Source organism: Daphnia magna, linkage group LG6 (genome assembly GCF_020631705.1).
Source record: "Daphnia magna isolate NIES linkage group LG6, ASM2063170v1.1, whole genome shotgun sequence".
Classification (NCBI taxonomy): Eukaryota; Metazoa; Arthropoda; class Branchiopoda; order Diplostraca; family Daphniidae; genus Daphnia; species Daphnia magna.
The window spans coordinates 3,975,774-4,000,622 of record NC_059187.1 but is presented as its reverse complement, the minus strand read 5'-3'; the positions used below and the strand labels follow the sequence as shown (position 1 = coordinate 4,000,622).

General features: G+C 40.4%; 8 protein-coding genes and 1 long non-coding RNA gene across 12 annotated transcripts; 3 read left to right on the top strand and 6 right to left on the bottom strand.

Moving 5' to 3' along the window:
- The first annotated feature begins 1,754 nt into the window (after window positions 1–1,754).
- On the top strand, window positions 1,755–3,735 carry LOC116925143 (phospholipase A2 group XV). Its single transcript, XM_032931773.2, has 8 exons — window positions 1,755–1,934; window positions 2,015–2,389; window positions 2,458–2,685; window positions 2,752–2,806; window positions 2,881–2,997; window positions 3,074–3,167; window positions 3,246–3,446; window positions 3,513–3,735. The coding sequence occupies exons 1-8, from the start codon at window positions 1,835–1,837 to the stop codon at window positions 3,579–3,581; spliced, it is 1,239 nt and encodes a 412-aa protein (XP_032787664.1). The 5' UTR covers window positions 1,755–1,834; the 3' UTR covers window positions 3,582–3,735.
- Window positions 3,736–3,787: 52 nt separating this feature from the next.
- LOC116925141 (regulator of chromosome condensation) lies at window positions 3,788–6,910 on the bottom strand. The gene is made up of 9 exons (XM_032931771.2): window positions 6,749–6,910; window positions 6,076–6,473; window positions 5,817–6,010; window positions 5,560–5,751; window positions 5,303–5,487; window positions 4,872–5,241; window positions 4,681–4,794; window positions 4,468–4,626; window positions 3,788–4,394 (listed from the first exon to the last, which is right to left on the bottom strand). The coding sequence occupies exons 1-9, from the start codon at window positions 6,761–6,763 to the stop codon at window positions 4,156–4,158; spliced, it is 1,866 nt and encodes a 621-aa protein (XP_032787662.2). The 5' UTR covers window positions 6,764–6,910; the 3' UTR covers window positions 3,788–4,155.
- Window positions 6,911–7,152: 242 nt separating this feature from the next.
- LOC116925149 (protein snakeskin) lies at window positions 7,153–8,095 on the bottom strand. Its single transcript, XM_045175185.1, has 5 exons — window positions 7,946–8,095; window positions 7,786–7,873; window positions 7,673–7,711; window positions 7,409–7,593; window positions 7,153–7,335 (listed from the first exon to the last, which is right to left on the bottom strand). The coding sequence occupies exons 1-5, from the start codon at window positions 8,000–8,002 to the stop codon at window positions 7,264–7,266; spliced, it is 441 nt and encodes a 146-aa protein (XP_045031120.1). The 5' UTR covers window positions 8,003–8,095; the 3' UTR covers window positions 7,153–7,263.
- Window positions 8,096–8,856: 761 nt separating this feature from the next.
- LOC116925311 lies at window positions 8,857–9,986 on the bottom strand. Its single transcript, XM_032931992.2, has 3 exons — window positions 9,686–9,986; window positions 9,195–9,611; window positions 8,857–9,131 (listed from the first exon to the last, which is right to left on the bottom strand). The coding sequence occupies exons 1-3, from the start codon at window positions 9,740–9,742 to the stop codon at window positions 9,057–9,059; spliced, it is 549 nt and encodes a 182-aa protein (XP_032787883.1). The 5' UTR covers window positions 9,743–9,986; the 3' UTR covers window positions 8,857–9,056.
- A 152-nt stretch (window positions 9,987–10,138) lies between these two features.
- Window positions 10,139–13,138, bottom strand: LOC116925312. 2 transcript variants are annotated; one of them, XM_032931994.2, is made up of 4 exons: window positions 12,740–13,138; window positions 10,970–11,152; window positions 10,751–10,870; window positions 10,139–10,680 (listed from the first exon to the last, which is right to left on the bottom strand). In XM_032931994.2, exons 1-4 carry the CDS (start codon window positions 12,812–12,814, stop codon window positions 10,606–10,608), a joined length of 453 nt encoding a protein of 150 aa, XP_032787885.1. In that variant the 5' UTR covers window positions 12,815–13,138; the 3' UTR covers window positions 10,139–10,605. The 2 variants fall into 2 exon arrangements, with proteins under 2 accessions (XP_032787885.1, XP_032787884.1); XM_032931993.2 differs by lacking the exon at window positions 12,740–13,138 and adding an exon at window positions 12,489–12,641.
- A 229-nt stretch (window positions 13,139–13,367) lies between these two features.
- LOC123473811 lies at window positions 13,368–14,652 on the top strand. Its single transcript, XR_006648084.1, has 2 exons — window positions 13,368–13,910; window positions 13,999–14,652. It is a non-coding gene; the product is annotated as an uncharacterized LOC123473811 (long non-coding RNA).
- Window positions 14,187–16,890, bottom strand: LOC116924458 (cyclin-Y-like protein 1). The gene is made up of 8 exons (XM_045175182.1): window positions 16,696–16,890; window positions 16,269–16,553; window positions 16,175–16,206; window positions 15,922–16,110; window positions 15,696–15,829; window positions 15,426–15,578; window positions 15,162–15,318; window positions 14,187–15,097 (listed from the first exon to the last, which is right to left on the bottom strand). Exons 2-8 carry the CDS (start codon window positions 16,504–16,506, stop codon window positions 14,972–14,974), a joined length of 1,029 nt encoding a protein of 342 aa, XP_045031117.1. The 5' UTR covers window positions 16,507–16,553; window positions 16,696–16,890; the 3' UTR covers window positions 14,187–14,971.
- Window positions 16,891–17,333: 443 nt separating this feature from the next.
- LOC116925308 (dnaJ homolog subfamily C member 7) lies at window positions 17,334–23,200 on the top strand. 2 transcript variants are annotated; one of them, XM_045175175.1, is made up of 10 exons: window positions 17,483–17,621; window positions 19,212–20,499; window positions 21,008–21,407; window positions 21,478–21,596; window positions 21,669–21,822; window positions 21,907–22,071; window positions 22,146–22,311; window positions 22,384–22,530; window positions 22,589–22,744; window positions 22,803–23,200. In XM_045175175.1, exons 1-10 carry the CDS (start codon window positions 17,576–17,578, stop codon window positions 22,949–22,951), a joined length of 2,790 nt encoding a protein of 929 aa, XP_045031110.1. In that variant the 5' UTR covers window positions 17,483–17,575; the 3' UTR covers window positions 22,952–23,200. The 2 variants fall into 2 exon arrangements, with proteins under 2 accessions (XP_045031111.1, XP_045031110.1); XM_045175176.1 differs by lacking the exon at window positions 19,212–20,499 and having other exon boundaries at window positions 17,334–17,621.
- A 670-nt stretch (window positions 23,201–23,870) lies between these two features.
- Window positions 23,871–24,822, bottom strand: LOC116925310 (mitochondrial assembly of ribosomal large subunit protein 1). 2 transcript variants are annotated; one of them, XM_032931991.2, is made up of 3 exons: window positions 24,622–24,822; window positions 24,236–24,528; window positions 23,871–24,172 (listed from the first exon to the last, which is right to left on the bottom strand). In XM_032931991.2, exons 1-3 carry the CDS (start codon window positions 24,744–24,746, stop codon window positions 23,913–23,915), a joined length of 678 nt encoding a protein of 225 aa, XP_032787882.1. In that variant the 5' UTR covers window positions 24,747–24,822; the 3' UTR covers window positions 23,871–23,912. The 2 variants fall into 2 exon arrangements, with proteins under 2 accessions (XP_032787882.1, XP_032787881.2); XM_032931990.2 differs by having other exon boundaries at window positions 24,236–24,820.
- Window positions 24,823–24,849: the final 27 nt, after the last annotated feature.

Genomic DNA, 24,849 nt, shown 5'->3' with positions numbered 1-24,849 from the left:
TCTTTCTATCCCATAACGAAAGCGCCACAGCGGCTGTGTTGTGAACTTGTGATGTATTACGTTTTCGCTATGTTTTCGCTCATTTTCGTCGTCTGTACTTCAGAAAGTAAACAAAAAGTGGCTTAATTAATTAGTGTGAGAAAATGTATGTATAAACATATGGGTTTTTATAACAATAACAACCATACAAATATAACTTAAACATCAATTCAAGTGAACAGTTACGAGTTAACGGAATTAAATGGGATATCTTGACCTCTTGACTTTCTCACAATCGATACGCGAAATTGGCAATATACTTTTGTTTACATAGTTGTTTTAAAATGAGTCGCGATAAAGCTCCGAGAAAGAGGCAGTTAATATAAACATGGAAAAAACTACACCAGTATTCTATGACTCTGGTAATAGAATACTCATAAAATAATTGCAGAATTCATTATAAATAGAATTCGTCAATATTTATTAAATATATCCATTTTTAACAAAGGTGTAAAAGTTGCTGCACTAGAGACAGAGTAATAGAATACTTTGGAAACTTGGAAACTTTTGAGTTTTTTTTTTTATTGTTTGAAGTTCAAACAATAAAAAAAATTGGTTTTGTTGTTCAAACTTGTTGTTGTTCAAACTTTGAACAAAACCAAACAAACAATGGAAAAATTGTTTGAAATTGTTTGACTTTTGTTCAAACAAACCCAAGCAAGAAAAAAAAATTATTTATTTACTCGAGCAAAAATTTACTTGATTAATCGAAAATTGCTTGAACAAAATTTGCTTGTGCACATCTCTGTTTGAACCATGAAAACAAAATGAAGCGCCACGTCGCTCAATGCGGGTTTGAAAGAAACTAATACGGCTATGAGAAAATTTCAGGAAATATGGGCTGTATATAAAATCTAATAACTTTAAAACTAATTCCCCCTCCCAAAAATCTTTTACCGGGTTTGTAGAAGAGAATTAGCTCTTTAATATAAGACAAAAACGGAAGAGGAGAGGATTATAGATAACTAACGGCAGCGATTTTCGCTAAAACCGTTTCCCCGTAAGCTCTGTGTTAAACACGGAAGTGGTTTTTGGGTAGTAAAAAGGGAGACGGAACTCATTTTTCGTGTGGTGTTTCATCATTTTACAAGTTAGGGAAATAAAATTTGGCATGCATGTAGACCAATTAGTATTAAACAAAGTAAATTTTTTAAAATTTCAATTTTTTTGTATTTAATTAGACTAAATTACAATACAAAAATACACATATTTTATAATTGAAATTAATCATACGAAATATTAAAATTTCGAGGGAGGGTTTTAGGAGAACATAAACAAGATTAATATTAATAAAGCTCATGTAGAAAACAAAACTTTGCAATTTGTTTTAGGTTAGATAGGCATTTTGGGCTATTCCGATCGGACTATTACTCTGGTTGTATACGAACTTACGGCACTTCCTTAAGCCTCGCTTACACTAGAGGTTTTTCTTAAGCTTTTAGTTCCTTAATCTTTTAATAATATAATATACTTAAATAATATCTTATAATAAATAGCATTACACATATAATATCTTATAATAATACCTTAACTTCTTAAAATTGAAAGCTTAAAAGCTTAAAAAACCCTCTAGTGTAAGCGAGGCTTTAGGAATAACCACGCCATCAGTTCAAGTTCAAGCTACCCTTTTTGGAGATATGAGAACTGTCCTACCACCAACAAACTACTTCGCCATCTAGCGGAACAGTGATAAACTTTATTCAAAAGTGCAGAATGCTTTTCTTGTTGTTTTCTTGTCAGTCACAGTTGTATTTAAGTCGTCATAGGGATCGCGTTGAAAAGGATTCAAGAGAGAATGCGAGCGTTACGTTGCTTTCAGATTTGTTGCATAACATTACTGTTTTCTCAGATATGTATTTCTGCCAATGATTTGCAAGGGCACCCTGTTATTTTAGGTAAGCAGTTTCTTTACTCAATTCATCTAAACGACAATCGGGACTAAACTGATTAAACGTTTATTATTATTATGAATTAGTGCCAGGTGATGGAGGTAGTCAGATCGAAGGGAGACTCGATAAACCTACTGCTGTCCATTATGTGTGCTCCAAGAAAACTGATTATTGGTTCAGTTTATGGCTGAACATGGAACTTCTAGTGCCAATTGTGATTGATTGCTGGGTTGACAATATGAAATTGACTTATGATAATATTACAAGAACAACCAGTAATAATCTTGGGGTTGACATCAGAATTCCTGATTTTGGGAATTCAACATCAGTTGAATGGATTGATCCTAGTAAAGCTTCAGCTGGAAATTACTTTGCCACAATTGCTGAAAGTATACTTAAATTTGGCTATGAAAGAAATGTTTCCTTGAGAGGAGCTCCATATGATTTTCGAAAAGCACCAAGTAAGTTTTATCATAAAGAATCTGTTTTTACTATGTCCTGTACTCATGGAATTTGTTTGGAATTTCAGATGAACTTCAAGATTATTTTGTGAACACCAAAGCACTTGTGGAAGATACTTACAGCAGAACAAATGGTCAAAAAATAATATTTATTACCCACAGCATGGGATCTCCCATGATTCTCTACTTCTTAAATCATCAGACCCAAGAATGGAAAAATAAATACATTAAATCATGGATTTCTTTAGCTGGTTGTTGGGCTGGAACTATCAAAGCCTTGAAAGTTTATGCCCAAGGTTTGTTAAAAATATCAAAATATGCTTTTTAATTTGGCTTTGAAAAACTGTTATATTTTATTTCAGGTGATAACCTGGGCGTGCGTGTACTCAGTGAAACTGCGCTGCGGGAGCAGCAAAGGTATTAAATACCCAAAACACTTTATTTTAGATCTTTTCAAATTGTATCTTTCTTTGTATTACAAATAACTAAAGAACGAGTCCTAGTTTATCTTGGTTGATGCCATCCAGCATGCAATGGTCACCGGAAGAAGTAATGGTCCAGACATCAAGCAGAAATTACACGATTCAAGATTATCAGGAGTTCTTCCTGTAAGATACAACGATCGCGCCATGTTCTGTATTCCTCTTGCTAACAATTCTTGTTTTCTTGTCGTTTCGGACACAGAGATATTGATTTCCCGTTGGGATATGACATGTGGCAGGACACGCATCCTTTGGTACACGAACTGACAGCACCAGGCGTGGAGATCCATTGCATAGTATGCTGGCTTGTCTACAACTTTGTCGTATCTGTTCTGTTTCCATTAATCTTTTTTTTTTTGTTATTTACTTTATAGTTTGGAACGGGTGTAGATACAGCCGAACGCCTAGTCTACACTAAGTCAACGCCGCTTGGTAAAGCAACTATCATTATGGGTGATGGCGATGGCACCGTCAATGTTCGTAGTCTCGCTGCCTGCAGTAAATGGGTCAATGAGCAGTCACAACCCGTCTACGTTCAGGCATTCCCGAAAAGAGACCACATGGCCGTACTCTATGTAATTATTTCTCTATCAAATTTTGCCTTCGTTACTAGTAGGTTTATTTATCTAACATTATGACAGGATCCAGTCATTTTAGATTACATTCAACGAGTTGTTGCTGCCAGCCAGGAAGGGGAGGCGGTGCGTTAAGCGTAAGACTCTTTAATTTTCCTTTAAAAACCCAAGACTCCGGTTTTCTCCTCGTATAACGTGTGCCGCCATTTTCGATTTGGTAAATGCGACATCTCATTTATATAACACGTATCGTGTCAGCCTCTTAGTATAAATAAACATTGTACATTCATTTGTTGTCCAAATGTCCCTGGTTTGAAATGAATCATTCTGTTACAATATAATTTACTGAAAATGAAATCTTTGCTATTTATTTCCATCTCTTTTGCGTTGAACTCTTCTCATGTGTATGTCTGGCTGGAGAGGATGACAAAATAGGTTTCTAAATTAAAATTAGAGATAAGGGTGTGAGGACCACGCCGTACCACATGATACAAAATGCTACTCAACTGTTTAATTGTTTGTCTCCCTTTAACCACACTATTCCTATAAGGAAACGTTGGTTTCAGAAAAGGGTTAAGAACCATTGAAAACTAACTACAAGAAAAAACCACCCGATAAAGCGGCATTCAAGTCTTTTTAAATTGGAAGTGAACAGGTAGGGGATGAACACATCAGATTTAGGTTTCAGATGACTTGGAATGGGAACTATCTAGTCCGCCGATGAGTTGGCAACGGCAGCAGTTCGAGCCTGTGTAGCAGCGGGTGGAGCTGCGGTGGTCGAAGATTTTTCAGCAGCTAATAAAACAGTGTGTTGACCACCTGCAGAGGCCAAGAAAACCAATCGGTTTTCTAGTTGCTTCCCCTTGATCGTTGTCGGCTCTAGCACGTCATCTTCGTGCCCGAGTCCAAGCTGGCCGTTCGTACCCATTCCCCAGGAAAAAGCCATCCCTAATCAGATGAAACATTAAAATTCACGGTTTCGGTACGCGTTTCGCTACGCCGTGACAACTATTTTGCTTACCAGATTCTGTGACGGCTAGCGAAACAGATTCGCCGGCTGTGACGTCCACACATTTTTGTGACTGAAGGGCTGGGATTGGGGTAGGGACACCTAAATCTTTTGCGTCAGCACCCATACCCAAACGGCCGTATTCTTTACGTCCGAGGCTGTATACTTGACCTATAAGAGCCTTAGGTTAGCTTAGTCCGAAAGCCAAATTACTCTTTGAATTACCATTTTCGTCCAAAGCTAGCGTGTGGTGCTGGCCACAGGAAATGCTTTGCCAACGGTGTCCTTTGAAACCATCGGAAACTTCAGGTTGGAAACGCGCATCTTGACTCGGCAGTCCTGTTTAGATAATAAAAAATATTCACCAATGACGAGGACAATTATCTGAACAGGTAAATCGAAACTTTTGCACGTACCAAGTTGATTATAGTTGTTTAGGCCAAAGACATAAATCAGACCAGTGTCTTTTGCACGAGCAAACGTCGCATAAGACCCTGTCCACACACTGTCGATGACAACGCGCTTTTTCCCCTTGCCCAATGCGACCGGCTGGGGTGTCAGCAAGTAATTCTTGCCTTTGCGGCCTCCTCGGTTGGAAAACACTTCAGCAACGCGACCCAACTGTCCCTGTTCAGCACAGCCACAAGTATAGACCTGGCCGTCAGAAGACAGGCAAACTAGATGGTCGGCACCAGAAGCAATTTGAGTCATAGGTATGCCTTCTAGAATAGGCACTGGCAGCTTTTGCGAGCCAGTTTCGTTAAGTCCCATAGGCCCGTGAGAATCCTGCCAAAGCAATAGATAAACTTTCAGTTCTCAATCTTTACCGTGTGACAAACTTTCTTACACGGAATGTGCCCCAAATAAAACATCGTCCGTCTTCTAATAAAGCAGCGGTATGCGAATCTCCCGCCGATATTAATGTTGCTTTGCCAGGTAAGTTGACTAGTCCAGGTTCGAACTCGCTTCCTTCTTCGCTAGTTTCCCGGCCCAAAGCCCCCTCATCATTACAACCAAATGTGTAAATTTCACCTAGATCGATGAGAAATTTAAAAAAATTCATTGGCGAATGATGCAGCAAAGTTAGACAAAAATGAAACCAACCTTTACTAGTTAGGCAGACTGTGTGCATACCACCGGCTACCACATCTATGACATCTTTGACTTGATCTACTAAGGCCGGCCGACTCTTTTCCAAAACATCGGGACCTAATCCGAGCTGACCCACGTCACCTTGTCCCATGGAAAGAACCATACCGGTTCCTCGTTTTTGACGAAACGGTACAACTATTTCAACTGCAAAGGAATTGTTAGTGGAATAATTCAAATAATTCAAACATCTGTTTGGAGATGTTTCTTACGTTTAGGTTTCTTAGCCGCGACAATTTCTTTAGCTGGCTTCGGTCGCTTTCGGGCTTCGGCGGTTTCTGTTTTTTTCGTTTCTTTATCCTTTTTTTCGTTGATGACTTCTGCAGGACTATCATCAGAAGATGTTTCCATTTCAGTTGCAGCCTTCTTTGCCTTGGCTGGCTTTTTCTTTTCTGGTGTGGCCACTCTAGATGGATTCATACAAGATTATCATTCTGGCCGTTCATATATAAAAACAAAACTGCAACTTACTTAGGGACCTTAGGAGCTTTGGCAGCTGAAGTTTTTTTAGGCTTGGCTGGTGAAGGTTTCGGCTTTGGTGTCTTTACTGCTTTTGCAACTGCTGTTGTTTCTTTGGCAACAGTTTTAGTAACACGCTTTGCTTTTGTGGGGACCTCATCATCTGCTTCTATTGCTTTCTTCGCTTTGCCTTTTGGGGCAGCCGGTGCTTTGGATTTAGCAGGTTCTGGTGTAGGTAACTTTGTGAGCTTAGCCGCTTTTGGAGCAGCAGCCTTTTTCACAGGGCTTTGCTGTGGGCTAGCAGTAGCTTTGGCTTTCTTCGCAACTGCTTTCGGCTTTGCAGCTTGTTTTGCTGCTGATTTTGTTGCTGCTTTTACTACTTCTGCAGGCTTTTCCTCAACTTCAGCAACCTAAAAAGCCAAATTTAGAAAAATACATAGTTCTTTTTAAAAATTGGAATATTGGCAAGATATGGTGTATAGTTTTTCATAGAAAAAATATCATTGCTAAGCGGCTTAGTTTCCGAAAAACAGAGGTCGACTTGCAACTATGTTTCCCCTTGGGATGCATAGCTTCGCTGAATGCCTAACGGTTTCAGGATGAATAACACAATGCCGGTGTCTCCAAAACTGGGCCAGCTGAGAGCTTTATGGAGCAATCACTGTTCTCTCAAAGACCAACGTACCTTCCGTTTGACCATTTTAATATTTGATATTAATCCGCGTGACAGAAACGAACAACTGAATTAAGTTTGGCGGGACTACGATTGATGGGGAAAGACAGTCCCACAGACAGCGCACTGGAGGTTCGAGACTAGTCAAAAAAACGTACAGAAAGTTGCAGAGGGCGCTACGCACGCGGTTGCGAAGTTGCCATATTTTCCCGCCACTGTATGTTGCTTGCTATTTTAAAAAACTACCATTTCCGTAAGTTGATTCGTCACGTAAGCATAACGGAAAATTTATATTTTTCAATGTCTCATTCTATAAATATTAATTCCGTCTTTTCACACATCCAATTTCGGTTCTGTGCTCAACATGGATGACAAAAATTTTCATTTGTATCAGGTTATATAGAAACGATCACGACTTTGACTCAGTAAATCTTTATTTATTTTTTGTAAGGCATATTCCAGCAATCTACATTTAAAAATCAAAAATCAATAAATTGGTTCCTTTGGGCTGGGCAGCACCACTTGCATTATTCCATCCCTTGCTTAATAGCCAATGAAGCGTCAATCAAGTAAATAATGGAATTGACCAAACAAATCGCCTACAAAACAATTGGTATACAGAAGCATTCAATTAAATTTGCATTTATAGAAATAAATGATTGAATACGTTACCCCAAGAGCGACTCCGGGCTCGCTGCTTTCCAGAGGTTTTAAATGCCCTTTGTAATGTTCCAGCACCAATCCTCCGACCGTTAAGAAAAGCACGAATCCAATGAGGTTATAAATAACTTCGAGAAACGGCGTGTAGTAATTAACTATTCCGGCTGGGTTTCGGATATACGCAAGAAGCAATGGACCTGCACGGCGAACGACATTGAATTATGCATATTTTTTTTTTAAAGATATCTGTGCAATTCGAAGAGGTGGAATACATACCAGTAACCAGTAACATGCCTCCAAATGTAACCATTCCAACTGCAAATTTTAAAACACATTTGTCTTAATGTTTGCAATGTTCTCATCAATCTTTTAGTAGCTAAAATCCTTACCAATATAACGATCTGCTGCTGCCGTATCGGTGCCACCAAAACTCAGGTTGTAATGGCGATAAACCACAAGGCAAACAACAGCTAAAGCCTGACGAGCGCGTTCAAGACAAAGAAAAATTCAATTACAAAATTTAACCAACAATAATTTGATTGCACTTACCACTTCGGCTATTTTCATTGCTCCTCGAGCGTGGGCTAATGCACGTGTATCGGTCATTTTCGTCACGTATAAAATTTGACTGTGGCTGTCTTCGGTTGCTCGATGTAGAATGATAAAAAGATCGGTTCCAACTTGCTAATGATCCACAAACCACGATCAACGTTCTTCTTCCATGGGTTTTCCGAAGTGAAACAAGTTCCGTAGAATTTCTCGGGCGTTTTGCGAACGATTTTTAGCTTTTTTTTTTTAAAAAAAAAAGGACAATAAGAAGAGAATAGCTTTCACTCCCAAGGGAATTTTCCATACATGACAATTTACATTTACGACTAAAATTGACGAGTGGTCGATTCTTATTCTTGCTAGAAATCGTCGTATTGACAATTGATTTAGTTAAGATTTTTTGAATGCCGGTTGGATATAGATATGAATAGATTTATGCTTCATTTTATTCATGACGTGTTTTCTCCATAACTTCATTTCCGTGAAATCGGAAATTTATCATTGTAACTGGGAGGCAAGTGGTGACGTCCACGATGATTGCGGTCAGTTTGAAAAGATAACGACTACGTGCGATGGATCGGTCGAACGCACTGGAAAAAAAGGCCTTAAAGAGTTGAGAATAAAACCACACATTGCGGTTAAACTAATGTTTTCATCTTGTGTCTACTAATTGGCCAGAGAAAAAAGTAATGAAGTTTCTCCACGAAATCATTCATGTGATTTGTTCATTCTACCGATGATTCCTACACACACATATTTAATGTTCACGCAACTCGACTTGGTACTTTTTCGTTCGTTCCTGACGCTTGAAGTTCCGATTGTAACGCGCGAGTTGTGCTGGAACACAATGTGCTTCGTAATTTATTGCATCAGCGGTTACGAAATAAGGAAGATTTTCTCAAAACAATTGATTACCGCTAACCATGTAATTATATATTTGGTTTTTGTTTTTTTTTAGGAAGAACAAACATAAAATCACACACGGTAAGCAAACACTAAAATGTTAAGACAAACAAAAAATAGTTTTATATGTAGTTTTCACGAGCTATTCCGTATTGCTGAAGCTCTACACGACTTCACTTCGCAAATAAATGAGGAAAAAACATCCGGTTCATACGGTCGAACCTTGTCGAAGAGCCAAGGCAGCATCGGTCAAGTAAAAGAAAGCGTTGATGATGCAAAGAGCCTGAATGAAAAATCACATTTTGATTCAATGATCACACAAAATCATAAACTATTGTTTCATTACCCCAAGCGCCTTTCCAGCAGTAACGTTGTCGGTGGTGTTGAAACCGAAGGCTTTACCGATTCCGGTATCGGATTGGGTCGTGTTAGAGTTCCCGAGCCAATCGTTCATGTCTCCTCTTCGGTTGTCATTGCCGGTATGAGTTACTCCGGCGTAGTTGCGGTAATGATCCAAGGCGAGCGAGCCAACCGTCAAGAAAAGGATGAAACCGAGCGTGTTGTAGATGATCTCGAGGAACGGCTGGTAAGTTCCGGAAGTGCTCCACAGGTAAGAGATGAGCAACGGGAGGGACACCAAAAGCATGCCACCCACTGTGACCAATCCGACATTGTAGCGATCGTGGAACGATCCTGTGGTGACGTCACCGCCAAAGTTCAACGAGTAGGTGCGAATCAAGATGAGGCAGACCAAGGCGATAATCTGTACATTTTAGTAACTCAAAGTTAACTCTCATTGAAGTAAATAAATGAATTTTTAAAAATGAAATGCCTTACGATTTCAGCTAGCTTCATGAAGCCGTGGGTGCGAGCCAAAAGTCTGAAGTCTGCCATGGTTGAAGATTTCTGTTGTTTTTCTTGAAATTGGAGAAGAGAAAAAATCGAACTTATTCCTTGTTGGTCAGTCGGACAAGTGACTAGTGAAGAATAAATGAATGTCAGCTCATCTTTTATGTGCTCAGTGGGTCTTCTTTTGATCGCCTTTGGGCTTGGCCTTTAACGAACGTTTGCCCGACAACCCTCTTCAAGTTATTCCAGCGCCTTGTTCTACATCAGGTCAGACTACCTAGAAATGTTTTTCACTTATTTGTGACCTCATCTACTACGAATCGAGGACGACTCATCGGGGTACTATGCCGTTATCAAGGATTAAAAGCGTTCACAAATCGTTTTCTTTCTTCTTCTTCTTCTTCTTCTTCTCTATTTCTGAACAGTAGTCTATACAGGGTCTAAAAATGAGATACTTTGTATTTTTGATGCCACGTCAACAGAACGTCACTTCGACTTGATTCATTTTGAGATGTTTCAGTGTCTTTGTTTCCTAGATGGTGGTGGAAGCACCGGTCGGTTCAAAGGGATCGTACAGGTATAGAAGGGCATCTCTATATCTAGTTTTGTGTCATTTGCTTACAAGTGGTGGCTTTTTAAAACAGCACAAGGGATCAACGAAGGGAAACAAATATGGTACACAATCAAGTAAAATATGTTGTTCGATTCTTTGCAAAAAAGATCGAAAACTCTGAAAATATCTAATGAGAAAAATCATTTCTGAGCTATTTGAATGAAATTATTTTTGTGTAAATGCTTTATAGTGCGGTGCTTCTCTTTCATCGCCCGATCCAGGATGAGATGAATTAACTATACCAGATGTGAATTGACGGTTGAACAAACAAAAAATCCTCTTTTATGTTTGTCTCTCACTTCAAGAAAATCCGAACCAAAGAAACGATCGTGTTGAGCAGAAAGAAAAAAGAATTGATGATCAGTATTGACTGAATAATGAAAAACAAAAAATCAGCTATAAACAATGAATATTTTTGAAATAATTTTTCTTTTCATTACCCCAAGTGATCGACCTGCATTCAGGTTTCCTGGCCGATTGCGGTAGATGACGTAAAACTCGAGTGAGAGGATTCCAGCAGTCAGAAAGAGGACGAAGCCCATCAGCGAGTAAATCAAATCCTTCACGCACACACACACACACACACAAAACAATTAAAATTGAATGACTTTTAATAAATAGAACTTGAGCGAAAATGTTTGTGGTCATTCGTTGTATACCAATCCTGGTCGAATTTCAGATCCAAAGAGGTGAGCCACGAAGATGGGAATTGTTACGAGTAGCATACCGCCAATGGTCATGACGCCGAAGAGGTAACGATCGTGATAGGAGGCCTGGTTGAGCTCGCCGCCGAAGGATAAGTTGTAATAGCGCAGCAAGGCGATGCAAATGATGGCCAGCAACTATACAGTTGACGAGCGGTACCGCAGGGGGTATAGATGAATAGTTTTTTAAAAAATCAAAGGAAAATACTGAGTTAGATTACACGCTTTAGACAAGAGCAGAGAGGAGGGGGGGAAGACTCTCGAAATCCTATACTTAATTTCATGGGTAATAATAAGCTGCAGGGAAGAGAAATATATACAAGAGAACTATTTCTTTATCAGCAGGTTTCCCTGCCGAGGAGTGTTGTCTTTTGTTTTGGAAGTTATCCTTGATGCTATCGATTCCGGATTAAGTTTTTCTGTCTCTCCATTCTCGTCAGAGTCTTTTTTTAGTGCGGTAGTAAAAATAAAAAAAGAATCGCCGTAAATTCAAAGAAACGGACATCGTTTTCATTTTATGAGGAACAACGCGTCCATGACAGATGGTAATCGAAACCAGCACTGCAGTTCATCGATAGTCATTTTTAGTCATCACAAAAAACAGGCCGGAAAACAAACTGATTGTACTCGCATTATATCCATTCTTTTTGGATTTTCCTCGTTTGGTGGAATTCAATTAACTATCCAGGTTTTTCCTGTTGTAATTCTTCGTGTCTCTTTATCTCCCCACATTCCCCCCCCCCCTTTTTAAACAATATATACTAGTCCGTCACTTCCGGGAATTCCGGTTCCGGTCATCAGGTCGATGACGAATCGTTTCTCTTTTTTTTCCTGGTTTTTTGCTTATCAATTTCGAGCCTTCCCCCCTTCCCGCTGTTGTTTAGAACGACCGGAACCTACCAGTCACCGTGACCGCCTTTCATCGGCTTCCATTTGCGGGTTGCGGGTCGTCATACATGTACACTCGAATTATTTGTCTGACATTATAGAAATTGTACATCTTGATCCTTGATTGTGTGTCTAATTGTAGACACAACATATTTTCTACAACAATAGCCGCTTTTTCCGTTATTTTCTTTTACCAGCTCGCATTGAAAATGGGAATTCATGTCGTTGATTCGGATCGTATGCGAGTCACGCGTTTCTTTAGTGCCCCGACGACAATAGCCAAAAGTCTCTTGTCCCCTATTAGGTTTTTTTTAAAGGGTAAGTGAATTTTCAATGGACAACCTATACAAGTCTAAGCTATACCTGTTCTGGTCGGTCTTGATACATAGTCTGCATGTCCTAGTGCCTCACGCAGGCAAAGACATCACGCAAAGGTCTTGGACCCTGGGTTCCTATCAAAGCTGCCTATACATATATACTATACACAGTTTGATATACGAAAACACGTAGTAGCGTGGAAAACAAGAGAAACACACTGCCTTTTTAAATTTTTGCCCTCAGGTCACGTTCGGAGCGGGGCTCTTACCGTATGGTAGAGAGGCGATACAGGGCGGAGGTTGTAATAGGAAATGAACGAGTCTACACGACGCCCTTGTAGTATGGTGAGTACTAGCGTATACATGTGTGACCTTTACGTGCCTCTATGGCGTAACGTCTGTCATCAAATAGCGCGCAATTTTTACAATGGACTACATCATTTTGTTAAGGTGTCAATTTCTGCTATAGAATTTGCGAAAAAAATTAATGCATTGAAACAAATTAAAAAAAAAAACTTACGATTTGGATGAATTTAAGAGCAGGGACGGCCCAATGGCCTAGAAGCGAAGTAACAACATCTTTCATTTCAGCCATATTTTTTTTTAAGTTCCACGCGTGGAAATCCGAGCACGCGAAATCAGGTATCCGTCGGAGGGGGGCACGCCCAAAAACAAAACGGTCTTTTTTTTTTTAAAAAAAAAAAGAACGGACGCGAGACAGCGTCGTCTTTCACGTTTTTGCACGATTGTTGTTTAGACTAGCGTCAAGTTTGTTCTTGTTCCGAAAATTGGCGCGCGTCCCGAAACTCGCAACACGGAAACACGAAAAACACAAAAGGTGCGTCTATTCTTTCGTCAAGTTTTTACCCCAGCGCACTGCTATTGTGTAGCGTCCACGACAGAACACGACCGACTCTGCAATGCCCACCAACGAACTGAATACACAAAAAAAAAGTTACGACCTGCGACGGTTCTTACCAACATGTAGGGATCCCGCCATTTGGCTGGAGGGTTACGTGGCCAGTGGGGTCTTTCAAACCTGCCTTTTTGTCAGCGTTGTACGAGGAGGCGGAGCAACAGGTTCGTAAAGAAAGAAAAAAAAAATTGAAATCCACTACGGACGGGAGAAAAGGTGAAGAGATGAGGTGGGGGGAGAGAAAAAATAGGGATACAAAAAGAAAGGAGGCCAACAACGCAACACACGCAGGCTCAATTGAGAACCTTGTTGCCTATGTGCTTTCACGGGCTATGTATCCCGGAAGAGAAATAATATATACCCTACGGTGGAACTGGTCGCACGCTGTTGGCCGGGAATAACGATGTAGAGGAAAATCCACAAAATAGCTGATTGGTCAGTACGTGTTTTTCCGCTGCGACGCGCAACAGGTGTTCTCTCGTACACACTCGGCTCTCTCTATACACGGTGTAGTTCTTGTTGAAATACAGCAGCAGCCCAAACCGATTCAAAGTCAAAAGGTGTTGCAGGTGAGCGCACCTGATGCAAACTAATCTCGTCGTGTGTCTGAATTTTTATCCCGTCATTTGTATGTTTGAATGTCGTCGTTTTCTAATTCCGCTTATTCGTTGGAATGGATCAATGCTGACGAAATTCCAACCTGTCAGCTAGCCACATTTATGCATTCACGCAAGAGCTTCTCGTGAGCATGTCATGCATCACTTGCGCGCGCCAGGTATAACCGAAATAAGCGTTGCAGTCATTAAAAATTCGAAACCCACGGCCAACTGCGCTGGAAATTTCCAATCATTACGTATTTTTAGCTGCGTTTTCAGAAGAAATGCGAGTGTCTTACGTAAACGCAACTGTTTGCCAAACAGCCACTTAACAGCCGTTCAACTAAATTTGCTCGTCTGAACTGTACCATTATCGCCTTCTTCTAACCCCCATGAAGTAAATTCTCCTGTAAAAAAAAAAAACAGAACAAACGACACAAATTAATAAAGGAAGGTGAAGTTTTACGACATGTCTTTATTATCATTAATTGTCCATCAGCGGCATCATCACATGTGAAATGTACCGGAAGAGTAAACCGAAAAAAAAAAGGAGGGGAAGAAAAACAAGCGGATGAAACCGCAAATTTTTCTGAGGGAAATATAGGGGGAAGCAAAAAGAAATAAAAAAGAAAACGACAGCTAAGGGAGGGGGGGAAAAAAAGGGGTGATAATTTTTCGGTTTGTAGAACAAGCAGTTGGAGTAAAGAAAATTTACATTGGTTAAGTCATTTGTTTGTTTTCTCTCTTATTCCTTACATTGCCCCTGTTCTTTCTTCTTCTTCTTCTTTTTTTTTTTAAGTTTTTTAAATGGCGTTTTTGTTTTCGGGAGAGAGTTATGTGGCGTAACGCCTGATGTTTCATCCTCGAATCTACGTTGACTGACTAGGAGAGCTAAATCATTTCAAGCATGCAATGGGGTTTTAAAAAAAAATTATAATAATAATAAAAAAGGAAAGAAAAAATCGAGGCAGGAAGACGAGAGAAAAACAAAAATAGAATCGTACTTGATTAAGTAATCTTTCCCTCGTGGAAAATAATCAATAGGATAAAGGATCTTCACAAGTCATGAGGGTGTCATGAGGCACTTTTGAGGAAACAGAAAGAAGCTAACGTGAGGTGGGGGGGGGGAAAAGGGAGAGGTCCAGCCACAATTTTTTTGAGGGGGTGAGGAAGTGTAGAAGAGGGACGTGGATGTCAGGGAGTGCAAAAGAGGATGCGTTGCGATTACAAGAAGGTTCGTTTACGACAGGATGGCTATGCTCCTGCGTGAAATGTTGACGTTGTCCATGCTGGCCGATCGCTTCAAATTGGCTCGTAATATATCGGCTGCCAATCGATCTTCACAAACGCGCGACATGGCCTCGAGCTTCATTTATAAAAAGAAGTCAATTGCAACAAATTGAATTACGTGGAATTTGAATTGGACGCACCTTTGTTGCCTTCTCTTTTGTTAGAGGTTCGGCTGGGAAATTCATTTCATTGGCTTCTGCAAGCGTCCGCAAATCGAAATAATATTTGGCGTAAACGCTCGATGGAATATTGATGTTAAATTGAAGCATTTCCAAAAAGTGGCGCTCCAATTCGTTCCTTAAATTAAAATCAGATAGCAACCATAAACAAAACCAGAGCGGTGGCTTAATACAGTAGGAGCGGTTTCATCGTGATAAGCCTCTTAATCTTGAACCAAGACTTACATATCTTCCACTGTGATATCTTTAAGGATTTGGCAATAGTCAACATTCCAAACTGCTTGATCATCCCATACTTTGGAAGCTAACAGAATGGCACCCAGCACCACTCGTTTCCAATTTCCGGGGGTAATGTCGATTTCAGCGTAAGTTAGTAGTCTGTAATTTAGAAAGCAAAATCGTAATATTTTGAGGAAAAAAAAAAGGAAATGCTCTCAGAATAATTTCTAGATATTTATGATTTGAATATGTTCCATTCGCTTAATGACAGCCAACCTTTCCAAATAAATCAGGGTGATGATGGCACACTCGGCAGTTAGCTGGGCAGCGTTAAATAACGTTCTGACGAACTTGTAGACTTGGCGGTGGTCAGGATTGTACCTGCTGTAGTCGTTGGATACACTGTCCTTCTGCGATAGTTATTGAGCAACACGCAAAAAATTAATGCTAAAGAAACTCAAGCTTTTTTGGCTATTTCAAATGAAAATAACATTCCACTGACTGATAATGGGTGAAGTTTCTCATCAAATATATCCATTTGCCTGTCTGATTGTCGGTTCTTGATGTGGTAATAAATGGCTAGTGTCACACACTTGATTGTGTTCTTCAAATTAGGCTGACACACTGTGCTCTCATCAACAAAGATGGTTGAGCAAGAATTAGATTTCTTTAAAGTGCCTCTATCATGGAGCTACAAGCAAAGCAGTGGAGTCAGACAATTGAGATGAAATGGCAAAAAAATTATAACACCACACCTGAAGTTGACTTCTCCTCCTTTCGAGTCCCTCTGATTTCAACATAAAATGTGAATCTTTTTACTACAAAATCTAGAAGTGTAACAATTATTACCGTGAATGGCAGCTCTCGACCTTTCCATGAATATTGTTTCTGCTTTGGGGTGAAGTGAAGGATCAGACTGCCAATCTTCAGGCTCTCTTTCACTGATATGCTGTAAGTTTGTTGTACTTTCTGCCCTGCCAGGCTCATTTGACTCAAACACGCGTCGGTCAGAAACATCATTGACTTTTCGTTGAGGTTGAGGACTGACATTATAGTAGCAGCAGCTAAATGACTGCTTGTTACCCATGATAATCCTTACTGAAGTGGAAGATTAAAATCACAGTTCTTCAATTTCTGTCCATAAAAAAAAAATAAGAAAAAAAATAAAACATTTGAGTCGTAAACAGGGGTAAATGAGTCCGACTCCACGAAAAAGTGACCGACAACAGACGGTGTGATATCGCCATAGATATAGAATTTCTGTTTCACGACTTACTCGAGACAGGTCTTCGTCGTCTGTTTTCTAGACATGTGTCGTTCCAATGTCGACGCCTTCATGAGAGCGGACAAATAGGTAACGCGAAAGGACCGAATACAAGGCTCAATCAAACGTCAAAGTTGAATCCTATATTAATCACTTTATTATCTTCTCCATTAGAGCCGCTGCTTAGAAAAGGCAGCAAGCTGCAGAATGCCTATCAACATTGCCATATTCATATTAGAAATCCGCGATTAAACACGGAAACAAATTTTTCCCTTGACATTTTTAGGAATGATAATCGAAATAAATTAAATTTTGTCATGAAACATTTTTTGAATGCAATTTTACATTACTTAGATAGTAATTGCATCCCCAAATCCTGATGCGCGATGGGCCGATGACTGCGATGAGCGAGCGCGATGACCAACGGCCAAGAAACCAAGAAACGATAGCAAGTTAATCCAAACACCAAAGCCAGTACAAAGCGCAATTTTATCTTTAACCAACTTGTAATACTATTTGAATATAATTTTATGTAACACTGCCACATATTTTTCAATGAATAAAAACAAAATGAAATAAAACTTGACAAGTAATCACGAAACATTTGGCAACGTCTGTTATGTAATCGAATGAAATTTAGGTCGATACTTTAATCGGTCCTTTGCAGTTGTAGAAGTTGGGAGGGAGTAGGGAAAAAATTGTTCGAGAAAAAGAAAATTTAGATCCCTAATTTCCTCCCTTGTATTCATTTCTATAATGGCGGAATCGGAGGGTCGTGTTATTGAAGAAATCAATTTAACCGACGACGACCAAAATGAAGTCGAGTGCCTGGAAGATTTAGTCACGTTGGACGGCACGGATTGCACCCATGATGACATGATGGATTCGTCCCATGGGTCACAAGATGACATCGTTGATATCACCCCACCACCTGAAGTGTAAGATAATTTAAAATTTTTCTTTTCATGTAATAGCAATGCTTTACTAGAGTCTGCTGTTTAAGCTAGCTTGTTTGGTGTTGCACTTGAAGAGCGAGTGTTTTCCTTTCCATAAACTCATACCTGCTTATTTCTTCAAGCACATGGGTTTGAGAATTATTTAATATTTTTGGGGAAACAGATTGATCTATGCTGGAAGTCAAGGATTTCTATTTGCTCCATAAAAAAAAAAATCTATATCAGCAGCAGGAATTCAGCATGATGTACTTGACCTGATAAAATGTTTTGGGTGTAGGTGCGTTTCTACCATTTTTGGTTAGCCATTTTGTGTAAATGTAGGTTACTCCCACTCGCTGGAAAGTGTTTGTTCATGATAATTTAAAAATGGTTCATTGTTGGCATCACTTTGCAGGGTAATGGTGCTTACAATACATTAGTATTTATTTCTTTTTTACCTTCAATATGCACAACTCTGGAGAAAGTTAGCTTAGCATCCGCCAGATGTTTAATAATCCCGTTTTTATTTTTATATTTGATTTATTTAATTATTTATTTTTTGGTTCGCTACTGTAACTTTGTTTTCAAACGTGTAAAATCAAAACAAAGAAGAAAAAGCAGCGCCCTCTTCGAAATTCTGTTTGACCCTGAAGTCAGTCTTGTTTGGGTACACGAATCCTTGCATCACGGTAGATTATTTTGTTTTTATTATCGATCCTTTTTGAGAAGTGGCATTTAGCAAATTGAAGGTCAACGACATTCTGTTTCCTTCATATGTCACGGTAGTATCTCTATTGGAGAATCGCGTATGGTACATGCAGTGCAGTTAGATGGCAGAGTCCTTAACAGTCAACAACTCGAAGAAAGAAATAGAAGCGATCCAGAGACCTTGACGCATGACGTTAAGCTGCTACATAGCAGCGGAATCGTTCAGGTTGCTTGCTGACGCATGCTTAAACAAAACTGGCTGGCCTTGGTAATGTTGCCGAACTCTGTAAAATCTTTCAACAACCCCCCAACCCTTTCCTCCCAAACACGACACGCTATTTCAACCGGTCAGTCCTGCCAGTGAAAGGATTCAAGTAGAGAGACTTGTTATTTGTTCGTCGTCTTCTTGGGGCGGGCTGCACACGTCATTAGGCGATGGGGTGGAGGGAATTTTTATATTTTGAGAACGCCGTCTGCTATATTTGGATTTGTTTTGGCTGCTCTTCCGGCGAGCTTTCCTTCGTCATTGCGTCGTGAATAGCCCCTGCGGCTGGGCTGCTCATAGTCGTTACTGTGTGTAAAAATGCGATTGGAGGAGGTATAGGGACTTACTAAAACTCTCAAAAGAGAGTGTGATATTTGTCTGACGCGTTCAGTCGCTCCCAGACCGCCTCGCGGCAACCAGGGCGGGTACGAATTCGTCAACAAGTCTGTTCCTTTGTTTTCTATGTTTTGTTGCGTTGTCTTGACGGACCATATTCGATCAGTCACGCTCCCGTCTTTGACTATCGCCTTGTGATTGCTACATATCGAAGTGTTCTTGTTATTTGCCGGAAATCCTTGTTACTATCGAACAGTTTCTACCATCCTCCCCGTGACGTATAGTCGAAATGAAAATGCCTTGGTATTCTTCTTACTACCCGGAGTCTTCGCCGCGAAGCCGCTTTCGTCAGCCGAATCGCACCAGCAATCCGGCCAGCAACGTGCCCCATCATCATACGATCCACATTGCAACGTCATCTTATGCAATGCCATCGTTTCGTCAACACAATCACTATCCAGCGTGTCCGTCTCCGCCACCGTCATACCCCCGTCGACATTATCAAAACGAGTTTAGTCATTTTCGACCAGAGAGCACTGGTCTGCATAGCGGTGCGACGAGTTACAGGCCACGCCATTCATCTCCGAATTCAAGTGTTGGATCGAGTCCGTTCAAGAGCCGAAGTGACGGATCGACTTGGTACCATCACCGTCGGACAGCCGATTCAGCAACTGAGCGACTCTTAGCTCGTGCTGATGCACTCACAGAAAGACTACATCGTCTGTTGACTAAGTCTGCCGACTTACATTGGCGCCGAACGGATAACCCAGTGCGCTCCGATATTTATAGCCAAATGAGTCAGTCTAAGGCTCAGTCAACGACAACTGGAACGTCGCCGACTGCTAATATGGCAGCCGATACAAATGCGGCTGCCTCTTCCGTTCGAGTCGATGACATCACTGTGTCTAAAACTGAACCACGTCCAACCACTCGAACGCATGTCATCACCATTAAGCTGAGTAACAGCTACAGCAACAGGGGCAATCGTCGGTCTCAGCATTTGGTTCAAGAGCCTGCGGAGGATGAAGAGCAGCAAAGGCCTCAAGTGCCACCGAAGCCGCAAGAGAATCATAAGCCTCGAGAGTCGCACAAGTTTGAAGAGAGTCAAAAGCTTCGAGAAGCAAAGGAGACGGCCGAGCGGCAAGAGTCTCCAGAACCGCAGGAGCCATCAAGGGAAACGCATCGGCAAAAATCGCAAGAATCGCAGCCAAGTCATTTTAATTCGCGGACGTATCGACATTCGACAACTCGTAAGCCACCTGTCGTTCGGATCATTCCGATTCATATCGAAGTGGAATCGGATGATTCCGGTATTGCGGTCGACCCAGAAAGGGACATTCAGGTTCCGGATGAGGATCCACGAGTTACAATAAATAGCAGTCCTATCCCTAGTCCTAGACATGTTTCGTCCATTTTCGTGGATGATCCTATTCCTGTTGTCGAAATACCTGTGATGCCAGAGTCAACTGTAAAATCAAATGTCGAACCTGAGGCGTTGGACCTCGAACTGGAGGAACCAATCCATCCAGCCAGTGGTTCAACCAACAGCCGTCGTTGGGCTCTTACTCTGAGGTAGGCATTTCCAAATAAAAAGGGACCATCAAACGTCACTTCAGCACGGATTGCTTTTGTCCACCTTAAAATTTTTATACTATTTGCTTTATGCCTAACTTTCCGAGATGAAGGCGAAATCTCTTCGGCTACCTTAACCAATACTGCTGTCTTCTACGTTACCTGATCTGGGGAAAGTTGGCATTCGTCAATATAATACTGGGAATTCCTGGTTTCAGGAACCAAGCCACAAAAAACCTTTCGCATAATACAAAAGAAATCGTGAATGTGTAATTTCATCGCTTAATGAAAACCACTCAGTCGTATATCATTCCGTGTTGTTTCAGCCGCGCCCGGGCTCGCTCCAGAGAAAGTTGTTAGCTTGACGTCATGTTAAATAATCGCTTTGTTTTTCTGTCCTTGACAAAATCCCAGATTTGTGTAGGCATTTTTGTTTTCTGACGCTATTTTTTTCTTTTTAATTTGCAATTTTTCTCTTTTTTTTTTCTTTTTTCTCTTGTGTTTACAGTCTCGCCGAAGAAAAGAAGGCGGAAGGCAATGCTTACTACAAGGTGAAAGACTACAGAAAAGCTTTGGCGTGTTACACTCGAGCCATCGAGCTCTGCCCGGACAGTGTGGCCTATTATGGCAACCGCGCAGCCTGTCGCATGATGATGGGTTCGTACCAGGACGCTTTGGAAGATGCCCGCGAGAGCACCCGCCTGGATTCTAGCTTTGCTAAGGGCTACGTCCGTATCGCTAAATGCTGTTTGGCACTCGGAGATACAGCGGCTGCCCTGAATGCAATCAACAAAGCCGAAGAACTCGATCCAAATTCTGATCTGGCCAACGAAAAGCGCTCCCTTCACGTTCTCCAACAACTTGGTGAAGAGATGAGCAAAGCCAACGCTAAAGGCGATTATCGTAAAGTAATTCCTGCCAAGTTGTTACATAAAAAAAAAAATGTCTTTTCCTAAAAAACCGTCATCACCTTTCAAGGTAATCTACTGTTGCGATCGCTCTCTTGAACACGCCCCAGCTGCTCGTCGTCTGAAACTGACCAAAGCCGAATGTCTTGCTTTACTCTCTCGTTACGCCGAAGCAGAAGAAATGGCCAAGTAATTTGCTCATTATTACAGAAATATTTCCTAAGTATTCATTTGACTAATTTTACCTCTTGTTATTTTCAGTGATGTTCTCAGGTTAGACCAGACCAATGCCGATGCCCTTTTGGTTAGAGGATTGTGTTTTTATTATCAAGACAACATCGAAAGGGCGTTCCTCCACTTCAAACAGGTTCTTCTAATGGCTCCCGACCACGCCAAAGCTCGTGATATTTTCAGAGTTAGTGAAAGATTTTCGTTTTTCCTTATCTATATTTGCTTTGGCGTGTTTACTATATCCAAATATTGTCTAAACATTTGACAGAGGGCAAAGTTACTGAAAACGAAGAAAGAAGAAGGTAACGACGCTTTCAAGGCCGGTCGATACCAGGAAGCACACGAATTGTATACTGCTACTTTGATTATTGACCCTAACAACAAGCTGACCAACGCTAAAGTGTATTTTAACCGTGCTGTTGTACTTGTAAAGGTATTCAGTATTTTTTCCCCTCACATTCGGTATTTTTGAAAACGAATTTAATTTTGTGGTTTCTTCGTTTTCAGCTTGGAAAATTGAAGGAGGCCTTGGGCGACTGTGACAGAGCCATTGAGTTAGACGAAACCTATATTAAAGCGTATCTGCGCAGAGCTAAGATAAACATGGACCTTGAACAATTTGAAGATGCTGTTAGAGACTACGAAAAGGTCAATAAAATGGAAAAGAATCGAGGTTGGTTACCTGATCGTTTGTTCTTAAAATATGAATGGCCTATTAATGATTCGGAAACGTGGTTTTATTCAGATTACAAGCGTTTGTTACACGAAGCGAAATTGGCATTGAAGAAGTCCCAACGAAAGGATTACTACAAGATATTAGGCATCGATCGCAATGCCAATGATGATGAAATCAAAAAAGCCTATAAGAAAAGAGCACTCGTTCATCATCCTGGTATTTCATTGATTTAATTTTTTCCCTCTGTGATACTAATGAATTGATCTTGCAACAGATCGGCATTCAAGCGCCACCGAAGAGGAGAAGAAAGAGCAAGAAAAGAAATTCAAAGAATTGGGAGAAGCCTACGGCATCCTGTCAGACCCCAAAAAGAAGTCCCGATATGATAATGGGCACGATATCGATGATAACGATGGTGGTGGATATTCAAGTAAATTTAGCCATTGAATTTAAAGTACAACAGAGATTAATTCTTAGTTTTGTTGCAGGTGAAATGGATCCTAATCAAATATTCCAAGCATTTTTCGGTGGGCCAAGCATGTTCCGGATGGGTAACATGGGTGGAGGAATGGGTGGGATGGGTGGCGGCGGAATGGGCGGCCATTGTCCGGGCAGTTTCAACTTTCAGTTCGGCTAAGTGTCACTAATGTCCTTTGATACGCCAACCATTAACCTATATGCATTCAAATCGCGAAGAGTCCGTTATTGGCCGTAAGACATGAGCAACTTTCGTCTTACTCTTCAGTCGGCAAAATTTTCTTTTCGAAAGTTGAAGCATGTGGCTGTAAAAACTCTTTTGCCATTTATTTGCGCTGTTTATACATTTACCCAATCCTTAGACTCACCGACCGATCTTCTTATCATGCTATACACGGACTAAACTTTATCATCTTTCCCCAATCTTTTTTAATGACCGTAATGCGGACAAATAATTTTTTAACTTCTGTTCAACAACAGTCTTATAGGGCTTCGTGGAAATGTTTATGTTTTCCCTCCCTACCGTCGTGGCAACACGTTACAACAGCATGGCCTTGCGTGAAGGTTCGCCAGTTTTTTTGGTATTGCCAAAAGTTATCGTAAGTCAAAAAGCAGTATGTTCTCTGTAGGTAAATGGAGGAACTTAGCAGGCCTGGTCTGCGTATTGTTACCGTGCCATTGCTGTCTATGTTGCTGATGCATCTGATTATGGTAGGAGTTCGTGCTTGGCAATCATAGCTCACTTTTGTGCTCGTTTAGCGGATTTTTAATGGCTTTTCTGTGGGGCTGCGATATTTTTGTAGCTAACCACATGGTTGTGATTTTTGCAAAGGTATCAGCGAAATGCCTTCTCGTAATAAAGAAATAAGCTGTCAAAATCTTCGCTGACGGACACCACATGCTGCGATATTACGAACGCTAGGGGAAACAAACCGTGAACAATGTTTTCCAACCTCGCTAGCTAGGAAATCCATTGAATGCACACATCAAATCTAAAAGTTAAGAATTAATGTGTAGGTTTTCCTTTAGTCGAGTATATGAATAACACAAAAGGCTACGTTAAAAAAACGTAAAGATTATATAATACAAAATTATCTATTGAGAACAAAGATGTTTTTAAACTACACACTCTTTTGACTCGGAAACGTGTAACTGTTCATTGGGCTCGTTAAGATATCCTTCTCAATTGACAGGTCATCAAAATCTGGTCCACATGTCCATAGTGTTTCAAGATCATAGATCTTTCTGACCTTACTGGAGAATATGTGAAGGGCGATGTTTCCTAGATCTAAGGCAATCCAATCTTTGTTGTTTTTTCCTTCAATAACTGGCAAGGGATCCGTTGTCAAACAACGCCTCTTTGATAATTTTCTTAGAAATTCTGCAATAGCAGTAAACAAATTGTTTTAACACTTAAATGATGTGATTTATTCAATACAAGTACCTGCAACTGCAGTCATTTGTTTAGGAGATCTTCCTGTGGTAATCACCATGTAATCCACATAATTTAACTGTGAAGGAACAGCAATTACAACTATACCCTGCAGCTTCTGTTGGTTTAAAATTTCAACAAACTCCTCTATATCAAATATTCCAGTGGTTCCACGCTGTAATGAAATTCCTTGGAATTCGTCAAATTCTTCAACTGTTTCTGAATCACCAATCCTTTGCCAATTGTCTTCATCAAACGATTTTTTTTCTTCGGATTTGTTTTCCACTAGTTCTGCAGTATATTTTCTGTGGGAATTTATAATTGTTGGCGAAAAAGTCAGAAATAACGAGGCTCCTGCATGCCGATCAGCTGTATGGCAAAGGTTTATTTTGGCATACGTTCTATACCAAATTTTGGATGCTACGCGATGACTATTTCGTTCATATTGAGAACTAAGCATGAAACTAGATTTGTTATATGATTCTTTTGTTAAAAGAGCTCTAAGTGAGAATTGGCGCCACATTTTTTACAGATTTTTGTCTGAAATACTGAATCACTGAAACCTAGCAGACAGAAGTGATCTTTACTTATGCAGACGACGCGAGAAAAAAACAAACAAAAAAAAC

What these genes read in the sequence shown, in the direction of transcription:
- LOC116924458 (XM_045175182.1), bottom strand. Translation starts at nt 16,506, where the DNA reads ATGGGTAACAAGCAGTCATTTAGCTGCTGCTACTATAATGTCAGTCCT. An exon ending in ACCCTGATTTATTTGGAAAG is followed by an intron (nt 15,579 to 15,695) that starts GTTGGCTGTCAT and finishes TCTAAATTACAG; the next exon opens with ACTACTAACTTACGCTGAAA. An exon ending in CAAAAGAGAAGGCAACAAAG is followed by an intron (nt 15,098 to 15,161) that starts GTGCGTCCAATT and finishes TTATAAATGAAG; the next exon opens with CTCGAGGCCATGTCGCGCGT.
- LOC116925310 (XM_032931990.2), bottom strand. Translation starts at nt 24,746, where the DNA reads ATGTGGCGCCAATTCTCACTTAGAGCTCTTTTAACAAAAGAATCATAT. An exon ending in ACAAATGACTGCAGTTGCAG is followed by an intron (nt 24,173 to 24,235) that starts GTACTTGTATTG and finishes CTGCTATTGCAG; the next exon opens with AATTTCTAAGAAAATTATCA.
- LOC116925308 (XM_045175175.1), top strand. Translation starts at nt 17,576, where the DNA reads ATGGGTCACAAGATGACATCGTTGATATCACCCCACCACCTGAAGT. An exon ending in CTAAAGGCGATTATCGTAAA is followed by an intron (nt 21,408 to 21,477) that starts GTAATTCCTGCC and finishes TCACCTTTCAAG; the next exon opens with GTAATCTACTGTTGCGATCG. An exon ending in GTGCTGTTGTACTTGTAAAG is followed by an intron (nt 22,072 to 22,145) that starts GTATTCAGTATT and finishes CTTCGTTTTCAG; the next exon opens with CTTGGAAAATTGAAGGAGGC.
- LOC116925312 (XM_032931993.2), bottom strand. Translation starts at nt 12,584, where the DNA reads ATGTATACGCTAGTACTCACCATACTACAAGGGCGTCGTGTAGACTCG. An exon ending in TATCGCCTCTCTACCATACG is followed by an intron (nt 11,153 to 12,488) that starts GTAAGAGCCCCG and finishes TCAACTGTATAG; the next exon opens with TTGCTGGCCATCATTTGCAT. An exon ending in ATGCAGGTCGATCACTTGGG is followed by an intron (nt 10,681 to 10,750) that starts GTAATGAAAAGA and finishes TTCATTATTCAG; the next exon opens with TCAATACTGATCATCAATTC.
- LOC116925149 (XM_045175185.1), bottom strand. Translation starts at nt 8,002, where the DNA reads ATGACCGATACACGTGCATTAGCCCACGCTCGAGGAGCAATGAAAATA. An exon ending in AGCAGCAGATCGTTATATTG is followed by an intron (nt 7,712 to 7,785) that starts GTAAGGATTTTA and finishes TAAAATTTGCAG; the next exon opens with TTGGAATGGTTACATTTGGA. An exon ending in AGGCATGTTACTGGTTACTG is followed by an intron (nt 7,594 to 7,672) that starts GTATGTATTCCA and finishes TTCGCCGTGCAG; the next exon opens with GTCCATTGCTTCTTGCGTAT.
- LOC116925141 (XM_032931771.2), bottom strand. An exon ending in AGTCTGCCTAACTAGTAAAG is followed by an intron (nt 5,488 to 5,559) that starts GTTGGTTTCATT and finishes TCATCGATCTAG; the next exon opens with GTGAAATTTACACATTTGGT. An exon ending in TTATTTGGGGCACATTCCGT is followed by an intron (nt 5,242 to 5,302) that starts GTAAGAAAGTTT and finishes TTGCTTTGGCAG; the next exon opens with GATTCTCACGGGCCTATGGG.
- LOC116925311 (XM_032931992.2), bottom strand. Translation starts at nt 9,742, where the DNA reads ATGGCAGACTTCAGACTTTTGGCTCGCACCCACGGCTTCATGAAGCTA. An exon ending in TCATGAAGCTAGCTGAAATC is followed by an intron (nt 9,612 to 9,685) that starts GTAAGGCATTTC and finishes TAAAATGTACAG; the next exon opens with ATTATCGCCTTGGTCTGCCT. An exon ending in CTGCTGGAAAGGCGCTTGGG is followed by an intron (nt 9,132 to 9,194) that starts GTAATGAAACAA and finishes TTTTTCATTCAG; the next exon opens with GCTCTTTGCATCATCAACGC.
- LOC116925143 (XM_032931773.2), top strand. Translation starts at nt 1,835, where the DNA reads ATGCGAGCGTTACGTTGCTTTCAGATTTGTTGCATAACATTACTGTTT. An exon ending in TGATTTTCGAAAAGCACCAA is followed by an intron (nt 2,390 to 2,457) that starts GTAAGTTTTATC and finishes TTGGAATTTCAG; the next exon opens with ATGAACTTCAAGATTATTTT. An exon ending in GCGTGGAGATCCATTGCATA is followed by an intron (nt 3,168 to 3,245) that starts GTATGCTGGCTT and finishes TTTACTTTATAG; the next exon opens with TTTGGAACGGGTGTAGATAC.